The sequence below is a fragment of the Hipposideros armiger genome, unplaced genomic scaffold (assembly GCF_001890085.2).
Source record: "Hipposideros armiger isolate ML-2016 unplaced genomic scaffold, ASM189008v1 scaffold_131, whole genome shotgun sequence".
Lineage (NCBI taxonomy): Eukaryota > Metazoa > Chordata > Mammalia > Chiroptera > Hipposideridae > Hipposideros > Hipposideros armiger.
In genome coordinates, this window is record NW_017731481.1 from 1,770,963 (window position 1) to 1,795,327 (window position 24,365).

Genomic DNA, 24,365 nt, shown 5'->3' on the forward strand with positions numbered 1-24,365 from the left:
CTTGGAAGCAACCAAGAAGATGCCTCTAAGTCAGAGGTTGGCAAACTATTTCTGCAGCGGTTCAGAAAGTTAAGTATTTCAGGTTTTGAAGACTACATGAAGTCGGTATCATTAAAAGCATATTATCTGGGGTGGTTTGTTTTTTTTTAATAACTCTTTAAAATATAAAATTGGCTGAATATCCATGTAAAACTAGGTCTTAGATAGGATCTGGCCCACAGGCTGACCCCTGCTCTAAATCAATTTTGAGGACAGTTTGAATTGAGAGAGAGAAGAGTGCTGAACATTTGAGAAGACTTGCTTATGGACATTCTTATTTAAAAGTTGGACATCCACGCCAGTGATTACCTAAATGTATCACTGAGTACAGCCTATGTTTTTTTCTCTCTCTCCCATTCAATCACTTTCCAAAATCACTTTTTCTAAATAGCTACCTTCCTAACTATAGGTAAGTATCCATTTGGTCTGAATAGAAACAAAATCATCTTGAAGAATACTTAATGGTACTGAACTTGTTCCCTTGCTTCCAAGTTTATTACCCAGCAGTCTACTTCTTGTTAAAAAGCAGTAAACACATGTAGTGATAAGCATGTTACTAATAACACTAGTAACGAAGAATTCTAGGGATTATTAGCTCACCCAGATTGATTCATTTCATAAATACTTACTGAACACCCACTATGTGCCAGACACTAAGGAAAAAGCAGGAATCAAAAGAAAGCCCTGGGCCGGCCGAGTGGCGCGTTAGTTAAGAACTGGCTTGAGACACCAGAAGGCCCCGGTTCGGATCCCACATTGAGGGCCAGTGACACTGCCTTCTACAGCTAAGATGCTGAACAACAGCTCAACCTGGAGCTGGGCTGCCGTGGGTCACCGGTGACAGCATAGGCTGCAGTCCCTGCTGCAGTGGACTGCCATAAGCTACCATGTGTAGCCAGCAGCCAGCGTGAGCAGCCAGCAGACGCCATGAGCAGCCGTCCAGAGGCCGGGGACTGATCTGCCTCGCCCGGGAAGAGCGCAATGATGGTGCCAACTTGGGCCAGTGAAGCAACATCCTCCACATCTAGACTGAAGAACAAAAATAACAACAGCAACTTGTCTGTTCCCTTTCCCCCGATTCCTCAATAAAATCTTAAAAAAAAAAAAAAAGCCCTCTTGGAGCTTACATTCTAGTAGAAGACAAAAATAAATAAAATATAGAATATGTCAGATGGCAATAAGTGCTATACACAAAAATAACATAAGAAATTGCAATAAGGAGTTCCAGTTGTGATGGAGAGACTACAATTTTATACAGGGTATTCAGGGAAGGAGGTGCGGTAAAGAGGCCATGCAAATATTTACTTTGGAGATACCACCACCACCACGACCCCTGTTCTTCGTATACATGTCATTTTTATCCAGGCCTCTCATAGCATGCTCTGTATTTTCCAATGTACGTATCTTGTAACATACTACCTATCTTTTATTTTTTATGTTTGCTAATTTTTTTTACTGTCTACACACACAAAGGTGTGAGCTACATATAGTGTGAAATTTTAGGTTTTGCTCACAGATATATCCCAGGAGTTGAGGACAGTACCTGGTACATAGCAGGTACTCAAAAGATACTATCTGGGGAGAAAAAGGGAACAGCATATGCAAAATGCCCTGAGGCAAGGATGTACTGAGGAACCAGAAAGTCAGTGTGGCTGGTGTTCAGTTGGGAGGGGAGAATAGTAGGAAGTAAAACCAGGAATTGCATGCATGTGGGAAGGAAAGGACAAAAGCAAGGAGATAATTAGGAGGCAATAGCAACGGTCTAGGCAGAAGTTTGAACCAGATAATAGCAGCAGAGTAAGTGAGAAGTGAATGGATTCTGCGTTTACTCTAGAGCAGGGTTTGGCAAACTTTTACTGTAAGGGTCTAGTGGTAAATATTTTAGACTTCGTAGGCCATAAAGCCTCAGTTGCAGCTACTCAACTCTGCTGTAAGCATGAAAGAAGACAGGAACAAGTGCAGCTGTGCTCCAATAAAACTTTATACGACACTGAAATTCGAAAAACATAATTTTCACATGTACGCAATACTATTCTTTTGATTTTTTTTTTCAACCATTTAAAAAATTGTAAAAAGCATTCTTAACTCATAGGCTGAAGAGGTGGGGGCCAGGTTTGGTTGGGGACTGTAATTGCCAATCCCTGCTCTAAGGGCAGAGCCATGAGGATTTGCTACTTGACTACATGTGATATGTGAGAAAAAGAGATGTGATGCTATTATAGTCTCTTGGCTATAGTTAGGTTTCCTACCAAACTACCCCATGTACAGTATAAAGCAAAACGATTTCTGGACCACAATTCTGTAATTAGCTCTTACAGGCTATTCATAATCCCCTATACCCACGCTACAGCTATCCAGGGCCAAATCCTACAGAAAAATCAACTGAAGGCAATATACCAGTAGAAAGAACCACATCTTTGGCTTGATATTTAGGGGCTACGATCTTTCTTGAAACACACACACAGAAAAGTCTCAAGCTACCAGTTTTTTAAAATATATAAAAGTAAATCAACAAATATACCTGCAATCCATAGCATGGATTTTTTTCCATACCATGGTCAATTTTGTTTTGTTGGGGTTTTTTTTGGGGGGGGGGAGTAGAAATCACAGCAATAAGTCAAGGACAGATGGGAAGACAAAAGAAAAGCAAAGAAAGAAAAAAGAAAAGGATAAAGTGGGGCAGGGAGAATAGATTAGTAAATCTATACATATAAATAAAAAAAGAAATACAGAGATGTTACTCGATTAGGATGAGCAACCTCTTATATAAGGGAGATAGAAACTGAAGCAGAAGCTGCAACAGTGTGTGACCCAGTAACATACTTTGGTGCATGCAGTGGTTAACTTTAGTTACAGGTTCAGGATTAGGTTAAATTAAATTATGCTAGATTATAGGCTCAGAACTCTTTAATTAGTTGAGGAATCATTGTACACAATTCCTCAACTACTCTTCATCCTTAAGCCTCAAGAGACTGTTTCAAATGGTTTAACCACTGTGAGAGAGGAAACATTAAGACAATGAGGAGAATAATACTGTAAGCTAGAATGTCAAATCAAAGTTAGAGGTGCTCCACCAATGTCATCATCACCAACAAATCAAAACCCACAAATAATTTGCCCAGTGAGGTAGGGTCTTGGCTTTGTGTCCCTTCTGTACTGAAGAGAATCCTGACTCTTAAACTAGCAGCCCTGTGCTACAGTAAGCAGGACTGCAATCCTTAGCCAGATCCCTTCAGCCCGTGAGCTGAGGGAAAGCAGAGCTAGGAAGCAAGGAGAGCAGATGAATCAGGAGGCAATTCTAATAAACAACTTTCCAGATACCACAATAGCATTTAATGGCCAATCCTGGGTGATTAACAATGTCAAGACACATAGGAGGCATTCTGTAATTGAATACAAAGCCCTCTTGCCTTAAATTCAGATACAAATTACTGTCATCCATAAGACAGTATTTGCCCATGAGCAATAAAACGATGAACACTTAATCTTCAAGGTGCTTACAAAATTAATAGATCTAAAAAGTCCATGCCAATATACAACTTCCTATATGATTTTATAGATACAGCTCAACTCCTGGAATATATATCTTCCTATCCTCTCAGCAGAGAAATGGGTAATAAAAAAGACTGAGCTAAACATGTATATTCAAGGGTATGTTTCTTTATTTGAATGTTTTTCTTTAAAAAGCATTTTTAGTTAATCATAACTTCGTTTTAAACATCTTTTCGTCCCTTTCAATGCCATGAACAATTGAGTCAAACATCAATTTATCTATTCCTATTCCAATAATCCAAACAGCCAATAAGTGATATTCATATAGGAATCAAGATAGCAAAGTTTGCTCATGAATATACACAAATCCTAGAGATAAGATTTTCCAATTGAAATACACTGGTTATTTTTTTCCCCCTTTAAATAACTCCCACAGATATTTTACTGCAAATGCAGACAAGCACAAAGACTCTAATTACCATTAATAACCAAAAGGTTAAGTTCTGGAAGATTAGAGCCCCAGAAAAAGCATAATAGCAGTGCTTCCTAAACAGGTTTTAAGAAGGGTAAGAGGTGGGAGAAAGGAGGTTATCTTCCCTTAAACAAATAAGTTCAGTTAGCAAAATAAAAGAGGTGTAGAGGTGAGGAGTCCACAATCCCCTTAATATGTTTATATGAACTATAAATATGCAGTTTCCTAAACTTGATTGTGACACAATTCCTTGGTTCTCTGAACACATATTCAGGAACTGGTATACCAAGCAAGCAATTTGGGAAATACAGCTCTCTTCTACTTATTGTTTTAAAATTAGTATTAAAAGTGAGCAATAAAAATTAACATCAAGGCTCATTATTCAAGGATTAACTAAAGCTTTTCTTTATAACAAATACATATACACTGTATATTTTAACAATTCTTTTCAAAATGGTAGATTTACATATGCATATCCTTGAATTGAAAATACCAGCATGAACACAAAAAACACTTTTAACACTTCTAACATCTCCATAAACATAAAACAATAGATTGAGAGATTAATGGCTACAAATACAAAGTCAAAGTATAATACCCATAAAATAAAAGTCAAAGAGAACTGCAATGATTTACTACTAATCTACTACTTTAAAAAAGAGGGATGTTGGTGAAATAAAAGATACTACACACGTAGATAGCTCTACTGTAAAGGTGGAGGGTGGGGGAAACAGAAGACATTTTTCTCCAAAGGTAGCATTTAAAAGTCAAGACTTCATTCTTTCTTTTTAATTATTTTTTTTATCAGTCTCGACGTGGCTTCTTCCTTATATCCTTATAGGAGTTCTGTTCAGCTAGTCTTCAGGTGGTTCTCAAGGGTGGTTGTTCTATAATTTAGTTGTAATTTTGATGTGGCCCTGGGAGGTGGCGAGCACATTTACCTACTCTGCCATTTTGACTGGAACTCAAGACTTTATTCTTAATTGGGGAAAGAGAACATTTACAAGCCTTCACATTTTAAAAAATAATAAATACAACAATCTAATAGCAAATACAGTTGTTTAAAATATATTTTGTATGTTACTAAACTACCCAGATGACTCTCTCTGGGGTGTGCAAAAAATATTAGCATTGCAAATACTTCATTGGATTCATCCATTTTTTTCTTTTGCCAAAGTGTTTTATTACTTAAATTTTTAGTGTAAGCTTATTGAAAATGCTCTTAGACATATTTTTATCACATATCAATCTTGTGCATACAAAAAAAAAGTAAGCAAAATTAATTAAGTATCCTTAAACCCTTTTCAATTCAGAGTTCCTCTCTGAATCACTTTTCTATTCAGAGTTGTCAGTGCTCATTTTGTTGTTTGTTTGTTTTTAGAGTATCATTCTTTGAACCACCCAGGGTGTCAATGATGTGTTAATGCTTAGAGACTATTTCACTCTATTTCTTCCAAGCTATTAACCCCATTCTGCAAGTTTGGATGCTGACACTTTCTTGATATTACCAGAAGGTGCCAAAAAAGTTTTCTGTGGACAAACCAGAACTCATATTCCTTCCTCATCTGATCCTAAAATGGTTTGTGGATCCCCCAATTTTTATCAGTCTCTCTTCACTAATTTAAAACACTACTTCATTAAGAAGATACAGTCAGCACTGTTTGGATACTTGATAGAGACTACTTATTAGTGTGTGTGTGTGTGTGTGTGTGTGTGTAAAATACAAAGGATAGTCTGCTGTGACAATAACGAAGTTGTCAGCCTTACTGTTGACTCACCTGAGGACAGGTTTTCTATTTATATCTATTATCTGGCACACAGTAAGCACTCCATAAATTCAAAGGTATACTGAATGATCCCTCAACATTCTCCAGTCAGCTTGATAGTGCTAAAATAATAGAAGTTTAGGCAATTCATTCATTTGTTCAATGAATAATTAAAACTATGAGCCAGGTCCCGAGAGACACTGAGAAATAAATAAATAAAAATCAGCCCTTGCCTTTAATTCCAGTAGAACAGGCAGACAGAGTATCACAATACAGGGAGAAAAATGTCATAGTATCAGCATGCCTACCATTATCATGAGAATATGTTTGTCTGTTCATAAAAAAAGAAAGGCATATCACCAAAAGCCAGTAACGGTAGTGGGTAGGTCAAGGAGGCCTAAAAGATGAGTATTGGCTATTTTTGTTTTTGCTTGGAGAAACATCTAAAAAAAAAAAAAATGACATTCCAAGCAAAGATACATACATACAAAAACTGAAACACAACAGAGTGTGGTTAACTACAAGGAACTGCAATATGTTGGAAGACACTGTTAAAAAGAGTGTGGCAACAGATAAGGGTGCACAAAGGCTAAGAGCCTGAACTTGATCCAAAACGCAACAGAAATCCACTAGACTTGAGGATTCTAAACAAGGGGAGAACATGATATTTCAGAGAAAGTAATCAGACAAAAGTATTCAGGTGAGCTCCAAAAGCCTAGACTGGAACGGGCTTTAGCTAACGTAAGCTCCATGAGGGCAGGGATTTTTATCCGTTTGGTTCACTGCTCAATCCCCAGCACTTAGAACAATACCTACCATATGTCAAATATCATTAAACATTTACTGAATGAATGAAATGAAACCAGCTAAAAGACAACTGTAGTAACCCAACAAAGAAAAAAACTGAACTAGAGCAATGGGAGGCAAATATAGGAGGTACGACTAAAGCTGCTGAATAGCAATTGTATTTTATTTTTCCTTGTAAGCATTCATATCACCTTTCCCTTCTACTAATGCAGGTAAAAGAGACTGACAGTATTATACATTCTAAGCTCTGCAAAAAAATCCAAGTTAGTTTACTGAAGAGATACAAAAACATCATAGAAAATTGTTCCTAGTGGCAATACTGAAAAAGTCAAAATTATTTAATTTACAGTCAGGACTACAGTTACTCTCCATCTACACTAAGGTCAGAAAATTGAGTCAACATTTACCAAGTGTTCAAAATAGGCAGAGCAAGCTATTAGGTACTGAAAACTGAAACAAGACGAATTTAGCTTAGGACCAAGCTAAATTCCTAACCAAGGACCAGTAACATCTGGTTAATCAATGAATGTTAGAGTCTCTTTTTCATATATCTATAAAGACAGAATATAGACATGGAGGGAAAGTCATTTAATCTCTTTTCATATGTAAAAATAAGGGTTTAAATTGAAAGAATTCCTAAAACTTTTGGTTCTACACTCAAATATCTCTCACCTCTTTACTGAGAGGCTTTACATTTGTTTGCATGTTATTTTGAAAGTGCTCTTCTTTTTACTTTTTTTATCTCCAAGAAAATTTCAAGATTCTTATGTACCAGGAGCATTTTTTTCTTAATTTTCCTCAGTACATAATAAACTACTCTGCAGGCAGGTCAGAAGGGAGGGAAAGTAACATCTACTGAGGGCTTACTATTTACCAGTGCCATATTACGTGCTATCAAAACACAGTGTTTATCATCTCCAAAATTGTGTGCAGCATCATGACCCCAAGAAGAAACTGAGGGGCAAAGAGACTAAATACTTTGCCAAAGGCCATACAATTAGTTAAGTGGTAAAACCAGAAAGCAAACTCCAAAGCCCAAATTCTATTTGCTACCCTAAATGATTGTAGCGTAATTGACTTGAGAATCCAAGGATGTCCACTCTCTTCTGGTCCAGGAACTACATTACTTTTCAATATTGACCAGAAAAGTAATTTACATAAATGCTTCATTAAATAGCTATGCTGAGATTCCCTGACCCCTACTACCTGATAAGGCTTCTTTCCCCAAATAATAAAAGGGGAAAATAGGCGTTTGTGCTGCCCTTTAAGGGTACTGATTTCTACAGCAGTAGCCCTTTACTCTTTTTTTTCCCCAGTGATTCACATGACAAATGACAGCCATATGCATAACATACTCTCAGGGGTATCCCTAGATATATATTGGGTCGTCAGGAAAGTCATGACGCATTTGTGCACTGAAAAACATAGAAAAATACGTCATGACTTTCCCGAGAACCCAATAAAACAACTCATGTTCCAAGACAGAATATGTGAATGCAAATAAATTAGTGATGTTATAGAGGTTAATTTTTAAAATAAATCATTCCTTACTTTATTTTGTACTATTTTCAACATATTTACAACTGAGTATAATAATTGACAGTCTAGAGCAGGGCTGGGCAAACTATGGTCTTCAAACCAAATCCAGCCCACCACCTGTTTTATAATTAAAGTATTACTGGAACATATACTCATTCGTTTACATATTGCCTGTGGCAGCTTTGAGCAGAGAAGAGGGGTTATATCAGAGATTATATGGCCCACAAAGCCTAAAATACTTACCATCTGGCCCTTTACAGAAAAAGTTTGCCAACATCTGTTTTAGACTAACAATTCAATCAAAGCTCTACTGTATAATTATTGGGAACATAGATGTCAACAAATCAGACAAAGTAGTTTCAGTATCTTCACAAACGTTTTTAAAAAGCAGTTTTCATACTTAGATTCTCAGAGCTCCCTGGACTCACCTATCACATTTAATATACTTTATTGTTTATAATTTCCTTGGCTTCCCCACTTGACTGAGAGTAGGGTATCTATCTAGCATCCCTGTTATAATCCTAATACCTAGCATAGTGCCTGGGACACAGACATTCAGTGGAAATCTGCTGAATGAATCTCTGAAAATAAGCATGATTTAAGACAATAGGTCAAGAGTAAAGGAGATTCAATCCTATACAGACTGCTGTTCAAAGTGTGTTGTGTGCAACAGTGTAATACTTGGGAACTCATTGGAAATGCAAACTCTCAGGCCTCATCGAAGACCTAAAACTACATTTTAACAACATCCCCAGATGAATATTTGAAAAGCAGTGCTATATAACACCGTGCTTAATTGTACTAGTCATTAGTTTGATTCCTAATATGGGCCAGGTCATTTTGCACAGGGAAAAACAATTCCAAGGTTTCATCCTTACCCTAACCTTGAGCTTCAAGATACAAAATGAAGATCTAGCTTGACAATTTTAACAAAGGGGGTACTTTGTTTCTTTTGTCTTTTATTGGGGGAGGAGAGACATTGTTACTAAAACATAGGGCCAAGTGGGGGATTGTTCAAATATTTTGCCTAGTCCAAAGGAATATGACCAGAGAACATCCATCCTAAATTAGATGGATTACTGAGTATACGAAATACTAGATGTCTGTTTCTATGTCCAGTGAAAACTGATGTGTTTATGAAAACTTCAAATAGTCTTCAGAATATAATGACAGTATTTTATGGGTTAATAAATTGATTTGTTTTGGTTTTTTTTACTAGACAAAAGAGAAGTCAGCACTACTTCCTGCTTTTAGTTTTAAAAACAAAGGCTAAAAAAACCATTGGAACTATGACCTGCTCAGTCTAAAAACAATCTTTAAAAGGTAGGTGTTTGATGAATCTGGTGACAGGTATGATTACTAGCCTCCTTTTACAAAAAATGGAAGCTAAAGCTCATGGAGGGTAAACTAATCAGAACTAGTGTTGTAATAATTCAGGGAGTAATTCTTCAGTCAACTCTGAATTCACAGTGTTTTTTTCCTTTTGACCATTCCACTAGCATCTATATTCTAGCTCATATACTTTAGCTATAGAAACTTGGGCAAATCACTTAACCTCTACGAGCCTTTGTTTCATCTATAAAATATACAACCTCCTTATAGGGTTGTTGTAACCTAAATATAATACCTAGCATATAATATTTATTCAAAACTATATAGGTTTTCAAATACAAGTAGTATATAACATGCACTTAAAAAGACTGACAAACAAGGACATACTAAATGATCTATTTGGGGCCGGCCGAGTGGCTCAGTTGGTTAAGAGCTCGCTCAAGAGTTTGAGCTCTGAGGCAACAGCGGTTCGATTCCCGGCCCGAGCTGAGCAGCCGCTGAGCCGCCAACAGGTAGCAGGATGGCTCAGCTTAAAACACACACACACACACACACACACACACACACACACACACAAAAGATCTATTAAATAGGGTTTCCTTGCCATAAGAAAAGCAACAGGCTAAGATTTTGATTTGGTGGAGGGTGTGGGGAGGAAGTACTCATTCTGCAGGACAGAACCTATCATATAGACCAATACTTACAAGACTCAGCAAAAAGACCTAGATATTTCTTAAAGCAACATAATAGTTTTAAAAAACTCAACAAATTGATGATTACCTCTAACAAGTGTATGTTTTTAAGTAGTCAGTTTAAGACAGCGTATCTGTAGAAATACAGATTAGAGGTTGTCTCTGGTCACTAGGTTGAAAGGGCAAACTCCAGTGAGTAAAAAAACCTGGGATTAAAAATGAATAATGATTTTTCATTTATCAGACTGCCAAAGATCAAAAGGTTTGATAACATTGTGTTGCCAAGGGTGTAGGGAAACAAGTACTCTCATATACTCGATGGTGAATCTCTACGGAGGGAAATTAAGAAATATCAAAATTACAAAGACATTCTTTGACTCAATTATTCCACTTCTAGGAACTTAAAAGTGAAATAATGTACAAAGGAGGTTATTCAATTGGTACTGTTTGTAATCACAGAAAACTGGAAATAAATGTCCATCAGCAAGGGATTGGTTTTATACACTATAGTACACCCATACAAGGGAATACCACCAAGTCTTATAAACTGATATAGTACACAATTTAAGATATATTGTTACATGAGGAGAAAATAAAATAAAGTACAGAAGTGTTATAACATATATTATCAACTGAAGAAAAAAACCCCACAAAAAAAATGAATATATGAAGTGATTGCTTGTATACACAAAGAATCTCTTTGGAAGGTAGAAAACAAAATTCATTGGCTGCCTCCCAGGAGGGAAACTGGTTAGCAAGGAAATAAGAATATTGTTCATGGAATACTCTTTTGTACTTTTAAAAAAATATCACGTACTAACAAATGTATTATCTATTGGGAAAACACAATTTCTTAAACTTTAAAAAAATACTACATGGTTAGTAGAGAACCAGTATTACCCTGAAGGAAGTAGAAGTGGTGCTTTTCAGATGAGTTACCAAACATTTGCAGAAAACATCTGAAACTCTCTTAATCCATAAACTATAAATGTTGAGAAGATAAACAGTTTGCTTCTAAGTGTATTAAGAGAGTTAACACTTAAAAAAAAAAAAAACTAATTTCTATCACACCCCTTTCCAGTTTAAACCTGACAGTTTCAAGACATTTGTTGAGCATCTTACAAAATACCAGGATACAAAGATTAATAACACATATGACTTGATAAATGCTTTAACAGATATATGTAATAAATGCTAAAGGAGTACCTACTTTTTTTTAATGCTTGTCATTTTCACAAACAAGAGGCAGCCTGATGTGGCTGAAGGAGTGTACTGGGCTTGAAAGGAACCTGGGCTCTAGTTTCATTTATTCCCTTAACTAACCATATAATCCTACATAAGTAAAACCTGGCTATCACAGCACCTGGATTGCCTACCCTACTACAAAAATGTTATATAAAAGAAAATATACAAGAAAGCAGAACTCTTTATAATCTGTGAGACACTTCAGAAACATGTTATTACCACCATATGAAGTTTTGGAGGAAAAAACAGTTTCCCCTTTTCCTTCTCTAGCTTTCTTGGCTGAAGTTAAGAGTTCTCTGATTAGTTTAAGTAATCAGAAATAAAGATGTGTAGTTTTATCATTCTTTCAAAGATAGATGATGGAGCCAACCCACTTGAAAAGCATTCAAAGAGTGTAAAAGGTAATTTTTTACTGAAAATTACACATATAAACTCCCAGACAGACAAAAGCAGATACTACGACAGCAATTAAAAGTTGGAGCTTACACAGCACACTTACCAAGGCCTTCAACTCTCTACACAAGACGGTTAAATGAAAGCAACAGAAAGCCTACGATGGCAGCAAAAGGGCAAGGAGGGCCAACACAGAGTGGGGCTGCACAAGTGACAGTCGTGGTTGTCATGCTGGCCACCTGGCAGCCTTAATGATATGCTTCAGTCAGTGCTGAGTTTGAAGTTGTTTATTTAAAATCCTGGCCTATTTTTATGCAATCAGAGCAATGTGTTTACCTCTGCCACCACGGATGTGACTTAAACTGTAGAATAATTCTTCAGATAAAACAAACCTTTTCTTCTACCATTAAAAGACAAAAAAACAAAAAGATAAATGTATCCTGCTGGCTGGTAGGTTACCCTCACACCTTACCCATATAAAATGCTAACAAACGTTTGCTGGGGAGAGTAGTGACTTCAAAACAAAGATCTAAGAGTTAGACATGCGATTTGTTTTTTTATTCATATTCAACTAAACATTTATTACGGGTCTACAATGTTTTCCTTCCAGGCCTTTGTACATGCTGTTCCCTTTGCAGGAACCACTCTCTTTCCCACCCCACCCATGTGCTTCCCCACCTCACTAACCTCTCACATGTGACTTCCTCTGAGGAGACTTCCCTAACTTCCCCCACCCCATGCTTCCACAGCACTCTGCTTTTTCCCATTGGAGCACGTATCATTCACTGTATTAATTACAGGGATTGTAGCTCCTACACTCACAACATAATCACTGTGCTGGTACCTGGAAGATGTTCCATAAATGCCTGTTGAGCATACCAGGCATTGTACTAGATAGACAGGGATACAAAGATGAAAAGCAAGATCCTAAGTTCACTTATGTCTAGTGGGAGAGACAGACTAAGGCAACAATACAATGTAACATGGGGCTATGAGGGAGGTATGTACAAGATATTAGGGGTATGAAGAGAGCTAAGTCAGCCTAAAAGCAGGATGGGTGAAAGGCAGGCAAGGAAGAAACAGAAAGAGGACATGCATGCCTAAGCTAAGTCTGCAAGGTTAAATAAGAGCTAATCGGTAAAGAAGACAGAAAGGATGATTATTCCAATGAGAGGTAGGAGCAAGAGATAACAAGGTGGATCTGAGAAACTGCAAGCAGTTGGATCCTGCAGTGGTTCTCAAACCTTAGCATGCATCAGATTCCCGTGGAGGGCTTATTCACTTACAAATTGCTGGACCCCACCCCCAGTTTGTAATTCATTAGGCCAGGAATATGGCCCAAGAATCTGCATTTCAAACAAGTTTATTCAGGTGACAATACTCCTACTTCTAGTCCTAGGACAACACTTTGAGAACCACTGGTATAATGGAACACAGAGAACATATGATAAAGTAGCAGGAAGAAAGTTTGGAGCAACGCAGGGGGCAAAGAAGCATGTTAAAAATCACATATACTATGCCATGGAATTTGGCACTGAAGGATTTTAAGAGGAGGAGTAAGTGTAACTTTAGAAAGACTGTAATAACAGCTAACATTTACAGGACACTGGACTTCATATATTCTGTACTGTGCAGTAGTTACTAGCCATATGTAGCTATGTCAATTAAATTCTAATAAAATAAAAACTTCAGTTCTTCAGTCAACAAGCCATATTTCAAGAACTGGCTACTGTACTGAGCACAGATCTAGAACATTCCACCATTGCACAAAGCTCTATTAGTCAACAGTGATGTATATTAACTCATTAAATCTTCACAACTTCATTATGAGATAGGCACTGTATTATCCCCATTTTATAGAAAGAAATATGACAAAGCAAGATTTAAAAAGTTACCCAAGGTCATAAAGCAAGTAGTACCAACATGAGATGCAAACCCAGGTGGTCTGGTTCTGGAGCCTGTGTTCTTAATCACTTCTTAGTAAGATCATTCTGGCATAATATGGACTGGAGGGAGATGATGCTAGAGAAAGGAAAAACAATGAGGAAGCTACTAAGGTAAATCAGGAGACAAATGACAAGAACCTGCACTAAGAGAGTAACAGCTGGAATGGAGAAGAGGTTAATCAAAAGAGATGTTAAAGAAGTAGAGGAGAAAAGATTGGGGATGGACTAGAACTGAACCAAAAAAGGCGCAAATGAGGTGTAGAAGATGGCACCAAAGTTTATGTTTTAAGTAATCAGAGTCAATGGCAATGCCTCCCACCACAGTAAGAAATCAGAAGAGCAAGGGTGATAAATTCCATCTGGGTCATCAGGAATTTGAACTGACTGAGATAAGGCACCACACAGTGTGACAGACAAGTCCAGAGTACAAAAGATATTAAGGATTACGATATGAATTTAGTAGAGAGGAAGTAAGTGTAGAGTTAACTCAGGAAGACTGAAACAGTAAGAAGTGGGCAAAGATCAGAACCTTAAGGAACCCAACATGTAAGATAAAAAAAAGGCAGAAGATAAAAAGCCAGTAAACTGAAAATGAATTACCAGAAAGATAGAAGCGGAAGAAAACACCTAGGAAAGAATTATCCCAGAGGTCAAGTGAGAGAGAACAGTCAACAAGTGCTAACTGCTGCTGAGAGGTCAAGTATGATCAAGACCGAAAACTGTCCACAGGAGCTGTTTCAAATGGTATTCTAGGGCCAAAGGCCAGATTGCAACAAATCTAGAATGAATACAGGCTTTTTTTTCAAGAAGTTTCAAGATGAAGGGAGGAAACAGGCAGAGTGTAGATGGAGAGAGGTCTCTGAAGCCGTGTTTTTTTGTTTGTTTTTATTCTAATCTGATGGGAGAGACTGACCATGCTAAGGGGCAGAGTGAAAAGACTAGGAACATTATTATTGATGGAACAAGGCCGTTAAGACAGGAAAGAACAGGATTCTGCACATAAATGGAGAAATTAGCTCTGGACAAGACATTTCTTTATGTCCTCTGAAAAGGTAGCAAAGGGGGTAACATTAAGTACAGATGTATTTAGGTTAGCGTGAGAGGGGAGTATAGTATGTTGAATGAGCTCATATGGCCGGATAGATTCTATTTTCTCTACAAAGTGAGACATGGCAGTGGATTTAGTGTCAAGAACCACTCCTTTAGAAAGAATAAGGCTTTAGATTTCTGTTATAAAATTAAAGAAAATCTGTCTAGCAAAGGAAATAACTAAAGCAGGAAAGGGGGTCTAAACTGTTTACTAAGTCAGATATTTAAAGATGTCCTGAATAGATAAATTGGGAAAACATTAAAGCACAGCATCACACTCAACATACACATACAAAAATGTAATGTTTCCAAGAGTTTTGTTACAGTTTCTAGAAAACTCAGGAGTTAAATGCTTCACTGTAATCCAATGACTAAGAAAAAAGAAAAAGTTGCACTCTTCAAAGCAGAAAGAATTCAAAACCAACACTTAGCAGCTCTCTAGAAAAAAACAGCCTATATAGTGTTAAGCATAACACCCCACATACATGGAATCCACCTCTTCTGCACAAAAGGTAAACGGTAAAAGAATCAGTTGTCTTCTTTCACACATACAAAGATTTTAAATTTAGTTGCCAAATTTCCTTTCTACATCAGTCATTTTTTCCTTAACAAGTTTTACCAATAATCTTAAAACCACTCCATTATTTTATAAATAACTCTCCCCAATCTTAACCTTTATTTGCCACTATTCTATTTTATTTTTTATTTTTTCTAGCTGAGCCATCCTGCCACCTGTTGGCAGCTCAGCCGCAGTTCAGCTCAGGTCGGGAATTGAACCGGTGACCCTGTTGCTCATAGCTCGCACTCTTGAGAGAGCTCTTAACCAACTGAGCCACTTGGCCGGCTATTTGCCACTATTCTAATATGTTTGCTAATTTTTATGACACAGTAAAAGTAACGCAGAGATGCACTATTCAAGTCATAAAGACCAAAAATGACAAACATGATCTGTTGTCTGCTGCCTTCCCTTAAAGGTTTGTTTACTAGTATTAGAAATCACCCAGAACCAAGATACTATGAATACACAACAATGAGTGATAGACTGTATATCCTAATCATTGCCTTTAATAAGAATTACTTCACTGATTAATAGAAAGGCTTGTACCTTTCTTTCAGTCTTCAAATTTTTAATTCTAACCAATTATCCAAGTCACTCAGAGGTCATCTGTATTATAGACTTTCTGAAATACCACACTTACCTGTAAGTGGACATTTTTTTTTTTTTCAAAATTCAAGGAGTACTTTTTCTACCAGCATTAAGGTAGCTTAGCATGTTCTAATATTTAGCTAAAAACATAAGAAAACTTTCTAATTCCTAATTTGGGCAATAAGAAAGCAGTCTCTCCTCCCTTAAAAAACTTGTTTCAACTTTCTAGAGTCTACAGCTATCTTCAAACACCGAAACAACCATATTTACATACTTGTGGTTTACAAAAACCACCAAAATTCTCTAGACCAGGGTTTATTCTATGGTTTCCATTAAGGAAGAGAGTTATAACTATATTAGTTTATACTTACTGCTCTCTAATACTATAAAGCAGTACTACAGCCCAAAGAAAAAAAGCATAGAACAGAGAAGGGCCTGACCACTTCTCCCACATGTGATTAACTTGCTGTGTGGCATTGAACAAGATACTTAAATTTCCTTGGCTTTCAGTTTCTCTATTTGGGAAGTAAGATTAGAATCATTGTTATCCAAGACTGTTATAAAATTCTACAAAATGAAGAAGATTCAATTATTTTTTTCTAAGAATGTATCTATACTTTGGTAAACATAATATAATCCAACTATAAAAACAACCCTTAATCAAAACCATACTCTTAGTTTTTCTTAGCAGTTATTTTTTTTTAATTGCTGGCAGTTAAAAACTATTGGGTTGTCAGAAATCATGATATATTTTGTTTTTCGTTGCAAAAATGAGTCATGACTTTTCCAACAACCCAATACTTTGACCCAGAATGGCATTCTGTAAATCTAAATGCTACACTACTATATCCTCTATGCTTAATTTCAATCCTTAACCAAGTAATGCCATACTATGAACTGTTTCTTCACCTGTTCCCTAATGAAGTTGCAAAGTAATTCTTTGAACTTGAATTTACAGAGTTATGTACAGTGCTGATGAAAGCCACCTGTTGGAAACTATGACTTTCCTGTCAAAGGAAAAAACCAAAAGAAACAACCTTAGATATTCCTGGGAACCAGCTGCAACTGAATGAGTCCTAATCCTGCTCCAGCTGGAAAAAGCAGAAGAGTGAAGTCGCTACTGGTCTAATTCATTTGTTGAAGATCCTTTGGGAACTGACTCCACCCCTAAGTAGCCAATTGGTAAACAACTATACCAGAATGAGGCTTTCACTAATTCCTATATGTAACATTTGTTTCTTTAAAAAAATTTAAATCAGAGCACGGAAAGTATTCATTATTGTGACTTTAATAAATGCTTCTCAGCTCACTGGAAATAAATTTTTAATTCTACTTTAACCAGCAAACTTGGCACCCATATTGTCTTTTCACACAGCTAAGAACCAAGTCAGTGTAAAAAAATATACTTTCTCCAATAGTCTAAATAGACTATTTTTTTAGTCTATTAGTCAGAGGAAAAAAAACTGTCAAGGAGATTTTTACAACCTCAAGAATCCTGGAATGATAAAAAAAAATTTTTCCAGATTCATCAAACAGTTCCTGTTATCTATTCACTTTTATAGTATTAAAAGTAAATGTAATGTAAAAAAAGTACTGGCCCACATGACAGGATGAACTAAATAAAAAACAGGCAGAAAGGAAAAGAAGATAATGTTTTTTGCACACATTCATTTTCCATTTGGTGTTTTATGAGAAGCAATAATGAAAATTTGTGTTATTAAAGAGCTACTATATAAATATATTATGCCTATTAAAACTTAACCATGTAAAGGTCTTTTGGGACTTCAATAAGAAAGTATGTTAAAGCACTCAGAACAATGCCCAACACATTGTTAGCCCTTAACAAATGTTAGCTATTAATAGGTTTCCATAAGCAACTGCTTATATTCCCTTGGCCTACTGATACAGGACAAAGAAAGAGGTGAAATTGTGAGGTCCTCTTGATCTGTATTCCTGAAGCAATTTGTAGTATCTGATGTCTTCATTAATTTCTTCTTTTTAGTTCATCAATTTACTAGAAGTTACCCCAAGAAAGCGTAAAGTGCTAGTAACTGTAAGAAAAATGTCTAGATTGAATGCATAGACATTTTGGGTATAGAAGTTTTGATTAGCAATGACTAAACCAAAGGTTGCTTCAGTAGCTCAAGTTTTCTTTCAGGGTGTATTATGCACTAAAAATTACCAAAACACACAGAGCTCATAGGCTAGCTAGAAGACCAAAAAATACCTGTACAGTTGATTGTATTTAAACAAATACTGCATTACAAACATATCTGTGCCAGGGTTATTTTTTAATTTTTATTTTTGTTTTTTATAAAATGAACAAATCTGCTAAGACAAAGGCAATTCCAAATCACATTTATATTTAATCTACCGTATTTGCCGGCGTATCAGACGATTTTTTGGCCCTGAAAAATATGCCTCCAAGTGGGGGGTCGTCTTATACGCCAGGTACACTTTAGATAGACTGTCCATAGTGCTTGCCCCGGGCATAGTGGCCTCCCAATGCCCGCCCACTTCATTCCACATACCGTTCAGGCATCAGCAGCGCTGCTGGGTGTATGCTCGGCTGTTATGCGATTTTGCTGTTATGCGATTTTACCACACTCGCAAAATCGCACACAGCCGACCATATAACAAACTCTGTATTTTGAGTGGAAATGTTAGGGGGTCGTCTTATACGCCGAGTCGTCTTATACGCCGGCAAATACGGTACTTCAATGACTTGTTAGTAACAAGTTTTTATTTCTAGCTAGCTTCTCCTCAGGGTGTAGAACATTTAGTTACCAAAAACTGGTATAAACAATGATGTAAGAAATGTATAAAAAATATAATTATTGAGATCAATCAGTTGTAAACTCAATAACATTACAAAATCTACATTATCCATGTCACTGTGTCCTTGCCATGACTTGAAAAATGAGGTCCACTACATATGGTTAGGATAACTTTCTCCAAAATAATCCTTCTTTACTTAAAAACTGATATGCTGGCATCATCCCGCATTGCTTCCTTTATAACTTAAGAATAAAAACTTGTAATTTCAAAGTTTCCCCAAAAAATAAAGTATCCCAATAATCATTCTATAAAATACACTTGCTTAGGCCAGCCGAGTGGCTCAGTTGGTTAAGAGCTCGCTCAAGAGTATGAGTTCCGAGCAACAGCGGTTCGATTCCCGGCCCGAGCTGAGCTGCCGCTGAGCTGCCGCTGAGCTGCCGCTGAGCTGCCACTGAGCTGCCTGTTCACTCAGCTAAAAAAAAAAAAAAAAGTGTATACAAGGAAGTGTATGCTCTCATAAAACTTTTATGAGAGCATAAAATATATACTTTAGATTGAGAACTTTTTCCACTTATTTGCTACTAATTTATCTCTTCTCAATTTTTTTGTAGCATCTTTTGCTTTCAGATGGTATAGGGGTTGTTTCTTTTGTTTTGTTTTTTAAGTGAACAATCATTCTGTCAAGCAGTCAACATGTCCGAATTTAATAGCATGGACAATTACTATAAAGCATCATGGCAACAAGATATCTGAAATTGAGATTAAGCTTACATGTGTAAACAATTTTATAATACCACTACTGTAACATATAAAATGTGAACAATTTTACCATAAAGGCTATTTCCAAGTAGCTAAATCAAAACTTTATCATTTTTAACTCTCAATAAGTTGAAAACATATTTCCATTCTAATGAGCATCTCTACATCAAAAATCTAAGTTCCTGTCAAAAACACACTTATCCCATGAATTTAACATGCCAAATTCCGGTAATAAAATAATTTGGACTCTATGCTGTCTATATGCTGTCTGCCTTAATCCCCAACAGGACCTAAATCCTATATGCACTGTTCATGGTAGACACCTAAATGTTTGCTGAATGAATAATGAATAAATGAAATAAATTATCTTACAGTAATATCTATATTTCAAAAAAAATTTACAAGGAGGAAGTTGCTATTTATGCCAGCTACACACTATACCCAAAATTCAAGGGAAAGCAACATTATTCCCAAATGAAAGCATTCTATTACAGCCATGCAACCAATCCCAAACTGCAAATGATAAAACTTCAGCGACGACTGAAATAAAAATTAACAAACTTAGAAATTCTCTTTAAGAAAAAAGTAAAACAAAATATCATGTAAACAAGCTATTTTTTAATAGGATAAAAACTACAATAGACTGTTCATAATTTTGGTTTCTTATACTTTTATCACTGGTTCAAAGTCAGTTTTATAACTTATTCTATGATGGGAAGAGAAAAAAGGGACCCAAACAATGAAGGGGTGGGGGAGGGAGGAATATGGCCTTTCACAATTAAAGAATGTGCTATGAAGTTAACACCAAAAACATTCACAACTGTGCATATGAGTGCAGTGATGAGCATTATACATAACAATTCCCAAGAGGCAGCAGCTATAGCTATTACACTGAACCTGGAGCCAGACTGCCCAAATTCAATTCCTAGCTCTGTCTCCTAATATCTTTGACTTGGACAGTTACAGAACCTCTTTTACGCTTCAGTTTCTTCATCTGCAAAATAACAGTACCTACCTCATTGAGTTGTATGAAGATTGAGTTAATATTTGTATAGCTTTAAAGTAGTACCTGGCACATAGTAAATACATCATTAAGTTAAATAAACCCACTATTAACTACCACAACCTAAAGCTAGCTCAGAAATTTCCCTTAGAACATGGATAAAAGTTTAAAATCACAGTATCCCAGTGTCCTCATTATCAATGTGAAAACACACTTAAATTCAGGTGTCTTCACAAAAACTCTCAAAAATATTTCTACCCAGCTGATCTTATCAAAAAGAGCAAACACCACTCAGTTGCTGAAAATCGAAGATGCAGGTCTACAATACCTTCCAAAGGTTAATATAGCAAAAAATAAACAAACAAAAAGTTAGAAATGATATAGAAAAAAGAGGAACTTGCTCATCACTCCATATTGTCCCTGAATTTCATCTCTCAACCCACAGTGACCAAACCAATAGATACATTTGCATTCCACAGAACATAACATCATTTCAGTTCCAAGCCATTTCAGTTCCAAGCCATTTCAGTTCTAAGCAGAGTGCCTGGAACACAGTGGGTGCCCAATAATAACTATTTGAGGAATTAATGCCTAAAAGCGAAACTACTTCTGGCCTACACTTTCCTTTCTCCATCACTGTCAAAAATACACTGGGTAAATTTTTAAAAAATATCTAGGTTCATAACAGCAAGCCAATCGATTCCACATAGGAATCCACTGGAAAGTTTTAAAAAGAGAGAGAAAGTAGTTAAAATACAATAAAAGGAAGACATACACTGTCGTCTGTTCAAAGGAAGAATAATTCCTCACGTTAGAGTTCACTCTAATGACTCTGAATGTGAGCTTTTCATATCTTTGGGGAAAGTCTCTCAGGGAATTCACTATTGAAAATAAGACTCCATTTAAAAATATAAACAGATCTCTTCAATCCTAATTCTGTAGATATTATCATGAAATCAATTTTCCAATAAGACCAGAACACATACATAAGAGTCTGCTCAACAAAATTCAACTTTCTCAAATGTATACTCCAAATTTAGTTACACTGGTTAACAACACTATATATTAAAGTTACATAACCAAAGAGACATTTCTAACCATAGCACACCAGCAGATCTTTGCTGGATTAAACATTTTTTTTTTTAATGCAAAGATCTCAGCTCAGCTGCAAAATAAGGATTGTTAGGTTAGATGGTTCTCAAGGTCTCTTTCGAGAATAAAGCCCTAAGTTGATAGGGCTCTGATTTGGCCTACATTGCACTATATTGATTACCTTTTAGTAATATGCACAACTGTCACTTTATGTATAGTTAATATTTTTAAAAATTAAAATAGCTAATTCAAGCAAGGGAATTTATAATAAAAGCAAGCACCCAGGTGTTCTAACAAGAATTTATAATATCCAATTCACAGATATGACAGTGAATTCATTCTAAACTATAAATTATTCCGTTTCCTTGCAGTTAACCTGTGGATCATCTGATTAACAGTTGTAGGAATCAATTGCTATATTTCATTTCACTTAAGCCATATGTGATCAAGAAGCAGTTCTCACAGATTAAGAGTTTTTACAGCACTGAACAACAGAATAAAGCATTTTAGTTACTTGTCCACCTTAAAATTTTTGATAACACACTCTTAAATGCTTAAAATACAGAGCCATTTTATGAATGGGATTCTCTATTGGAATCATTTTAAGGGTAATAACAGTAAGATAATGTTTCTATTTCAAGTTCACAGAAAAAATTGAACCCTAAAACAGATCTCTAAAAACTTCATCAAAGAAAAATAGTGTTAATTTTCAATTGCTATTTAAGCAAAAATCTATAGGTGGGTTATACACTACAGTAAATTTAGAGCAAATCTGTTTAAACACATTCAATGTTAACTTTACAATCTTCTCATCCTAGAAGCAGCCTCCATGGTCTTAAGCAAAATGAAGATTATTTTACTATTGTATACTAAGGTGCACAACAACTTAAATTACTACCACTTTCCACAGAACTACAATTCAGAGCAATTGAAATAAAATTACAGCTAGGACACTAGGTCAATGTAAGAAACAGCTATTAACAAAATTCTCCTCATCCCTGAATATCTATTTAAGGGCCTCTATTTAAGGGCCAAAATGCACAAAATAACAGCATAAAACACACAGCACAGTAACGTATACCATATGTGCATCAAAATTCCCAACTCCCCAGAACTTTACTAATATAGGATACTGTATTCCTGACCCATGTAGTCACACCTGTCATAAACAGTAACATTTAGCACCTTGTCACATGGAAAAAATACATGACAGAAAGCTAGACTATAAACAGTAGAAATAAGAATTGCTAAATTTGCTTAACTACTACTATGGGTCAGGAGAATTGGTCTCATTCCTGTGTAATGATAAAATGCAACAAAATGGAAAAAAGATGACAGGTTCTTAGAGTCACTTGTCTCAAATTCAAGTCTCCAGCATTTGGCTGTTCATCAACTTCGAGCAGTAAGATATAAGAACTTTTATGCAACAATTTTAAAGTTGTGTGCTACTTTTTAATTCTAATCTAAACATGTTCTTTTAGGTTGATCAATATACACTTTGAATCTTAGGCATCAAATATTTCAAAGTATCAGAACAATTAGCATCTATTGAGTTCTCATACATAGAACTCACCAGTAAAAAAACCAGAGGTGATCATCATTCCACAAGTCTCCAAACACAAAACTTGTGTAACTTCTATATAACTTCCTAGAAACGTGACTTTGTAGCATGCTACATCATCAGCTCTATGAACACTGATGCATATACCATTCTCACCTTATCCTTTTCATGTGGAAGGAGTGACACTGGAGGTAAAGAGGAAAGAGACTCACAACTCTCTTTCCCATCCACATTGGTTGCTTTAGTGTTGAGCCGATAAAGAGGTCCATCTTTAAGGAGTCTGCCATGGCCAATGGCACGTTTAATAGCCAATCGTAACTGCTGGTGAAAGCCAGAGGCAGCACTGCCTCCAAATAATGCAGACACATCCTTCTGACCTTTCAAAAAACGTTCAATGCTTTTCAAAGTTGAGCCACCAGATTCTGCCAAGCCATCAACTGCCCGTTTGATCAGTTTATTCCAATCTACATTTTGTTTATTATCCAATTTTCCATGGTTTCGAGGTTTAGGAAGTGCTATTCGACCAGGATTATCAGGATCTTTATAGGAATTGAGACCTTTATTTGAAACTTTTAAAATTGTTCCATCTTTAACACTCAACTCCAATTGTTCTAAAACAGTTTTACGATCCAAGCCATGGGATGAAGACACTGCATTGCATATCCTTTCTTCTGAAGGACGCTGTTTCTGCTTCTTCACTTTTTTGATGGCCTCCAAAATCCATTCCGTATACAGCGGGTTAGCGAGTTTTACCATGGTGAAGGATTCGTATATCCATAGAGTCGTTATCCCTTATCCTGATGCTGAGTAAGTTTTACACCATGGAAAACAACATTCTCGGAGGCTGAGAACCAGTTAACCATAGCATACAAGTTTTCTGGCCTAAGTTCTTCCTCCTTTCACAAAATAGATGCCTCCCCACTTTACTTTAGAAACCACAACCACCAAGTTATTTGAAATGTCTTCAAACTTCCCAATAAATTTCTCAATAGCACCACATATGGGTCTCTTCATAAAGTTGTAAAAATTCAAGAACATGTCATTCCCAGCAGAAGAATGTTTATCTTATGCCTGAAAAACAACGAAAACAAAGTTAGTTTTTTATCAAGGCCCACTTGCAAATAAGCTATAACTGAAACATCCTAGTCTTTAAAAGCAATCAAATAGCAAGTGTTTGTTTAGCACCTATAGGAATTTCAACATGTTTCTAACA

General features: G+C 36.2%; 1 protein-coding gene across 1 annotated transcript in view; it reads right to left on the reverse strand.

The window, feature by feature from the left end:
- The window catches only part of KAT6A (lysine acetyltransferase 6A), a 95,772-nt gene that overhangs the window by 68,896 nt on the left and 2,511 nt on the right, over nt 1-24,365 (reverse strand). The window contains exon 2 of the mRNA XM_019649239.1: nt 23,309-24,223. Coding sequence (XP_019504784.1) covers nt 23,309-23,908 — 600 coding nt within the window. The 5' untranslated portion in view covers nt 23,909-24,223. The remainder of the gene's footprint in view (nt 1-23,308; nt 24,224-24,365) is intronic.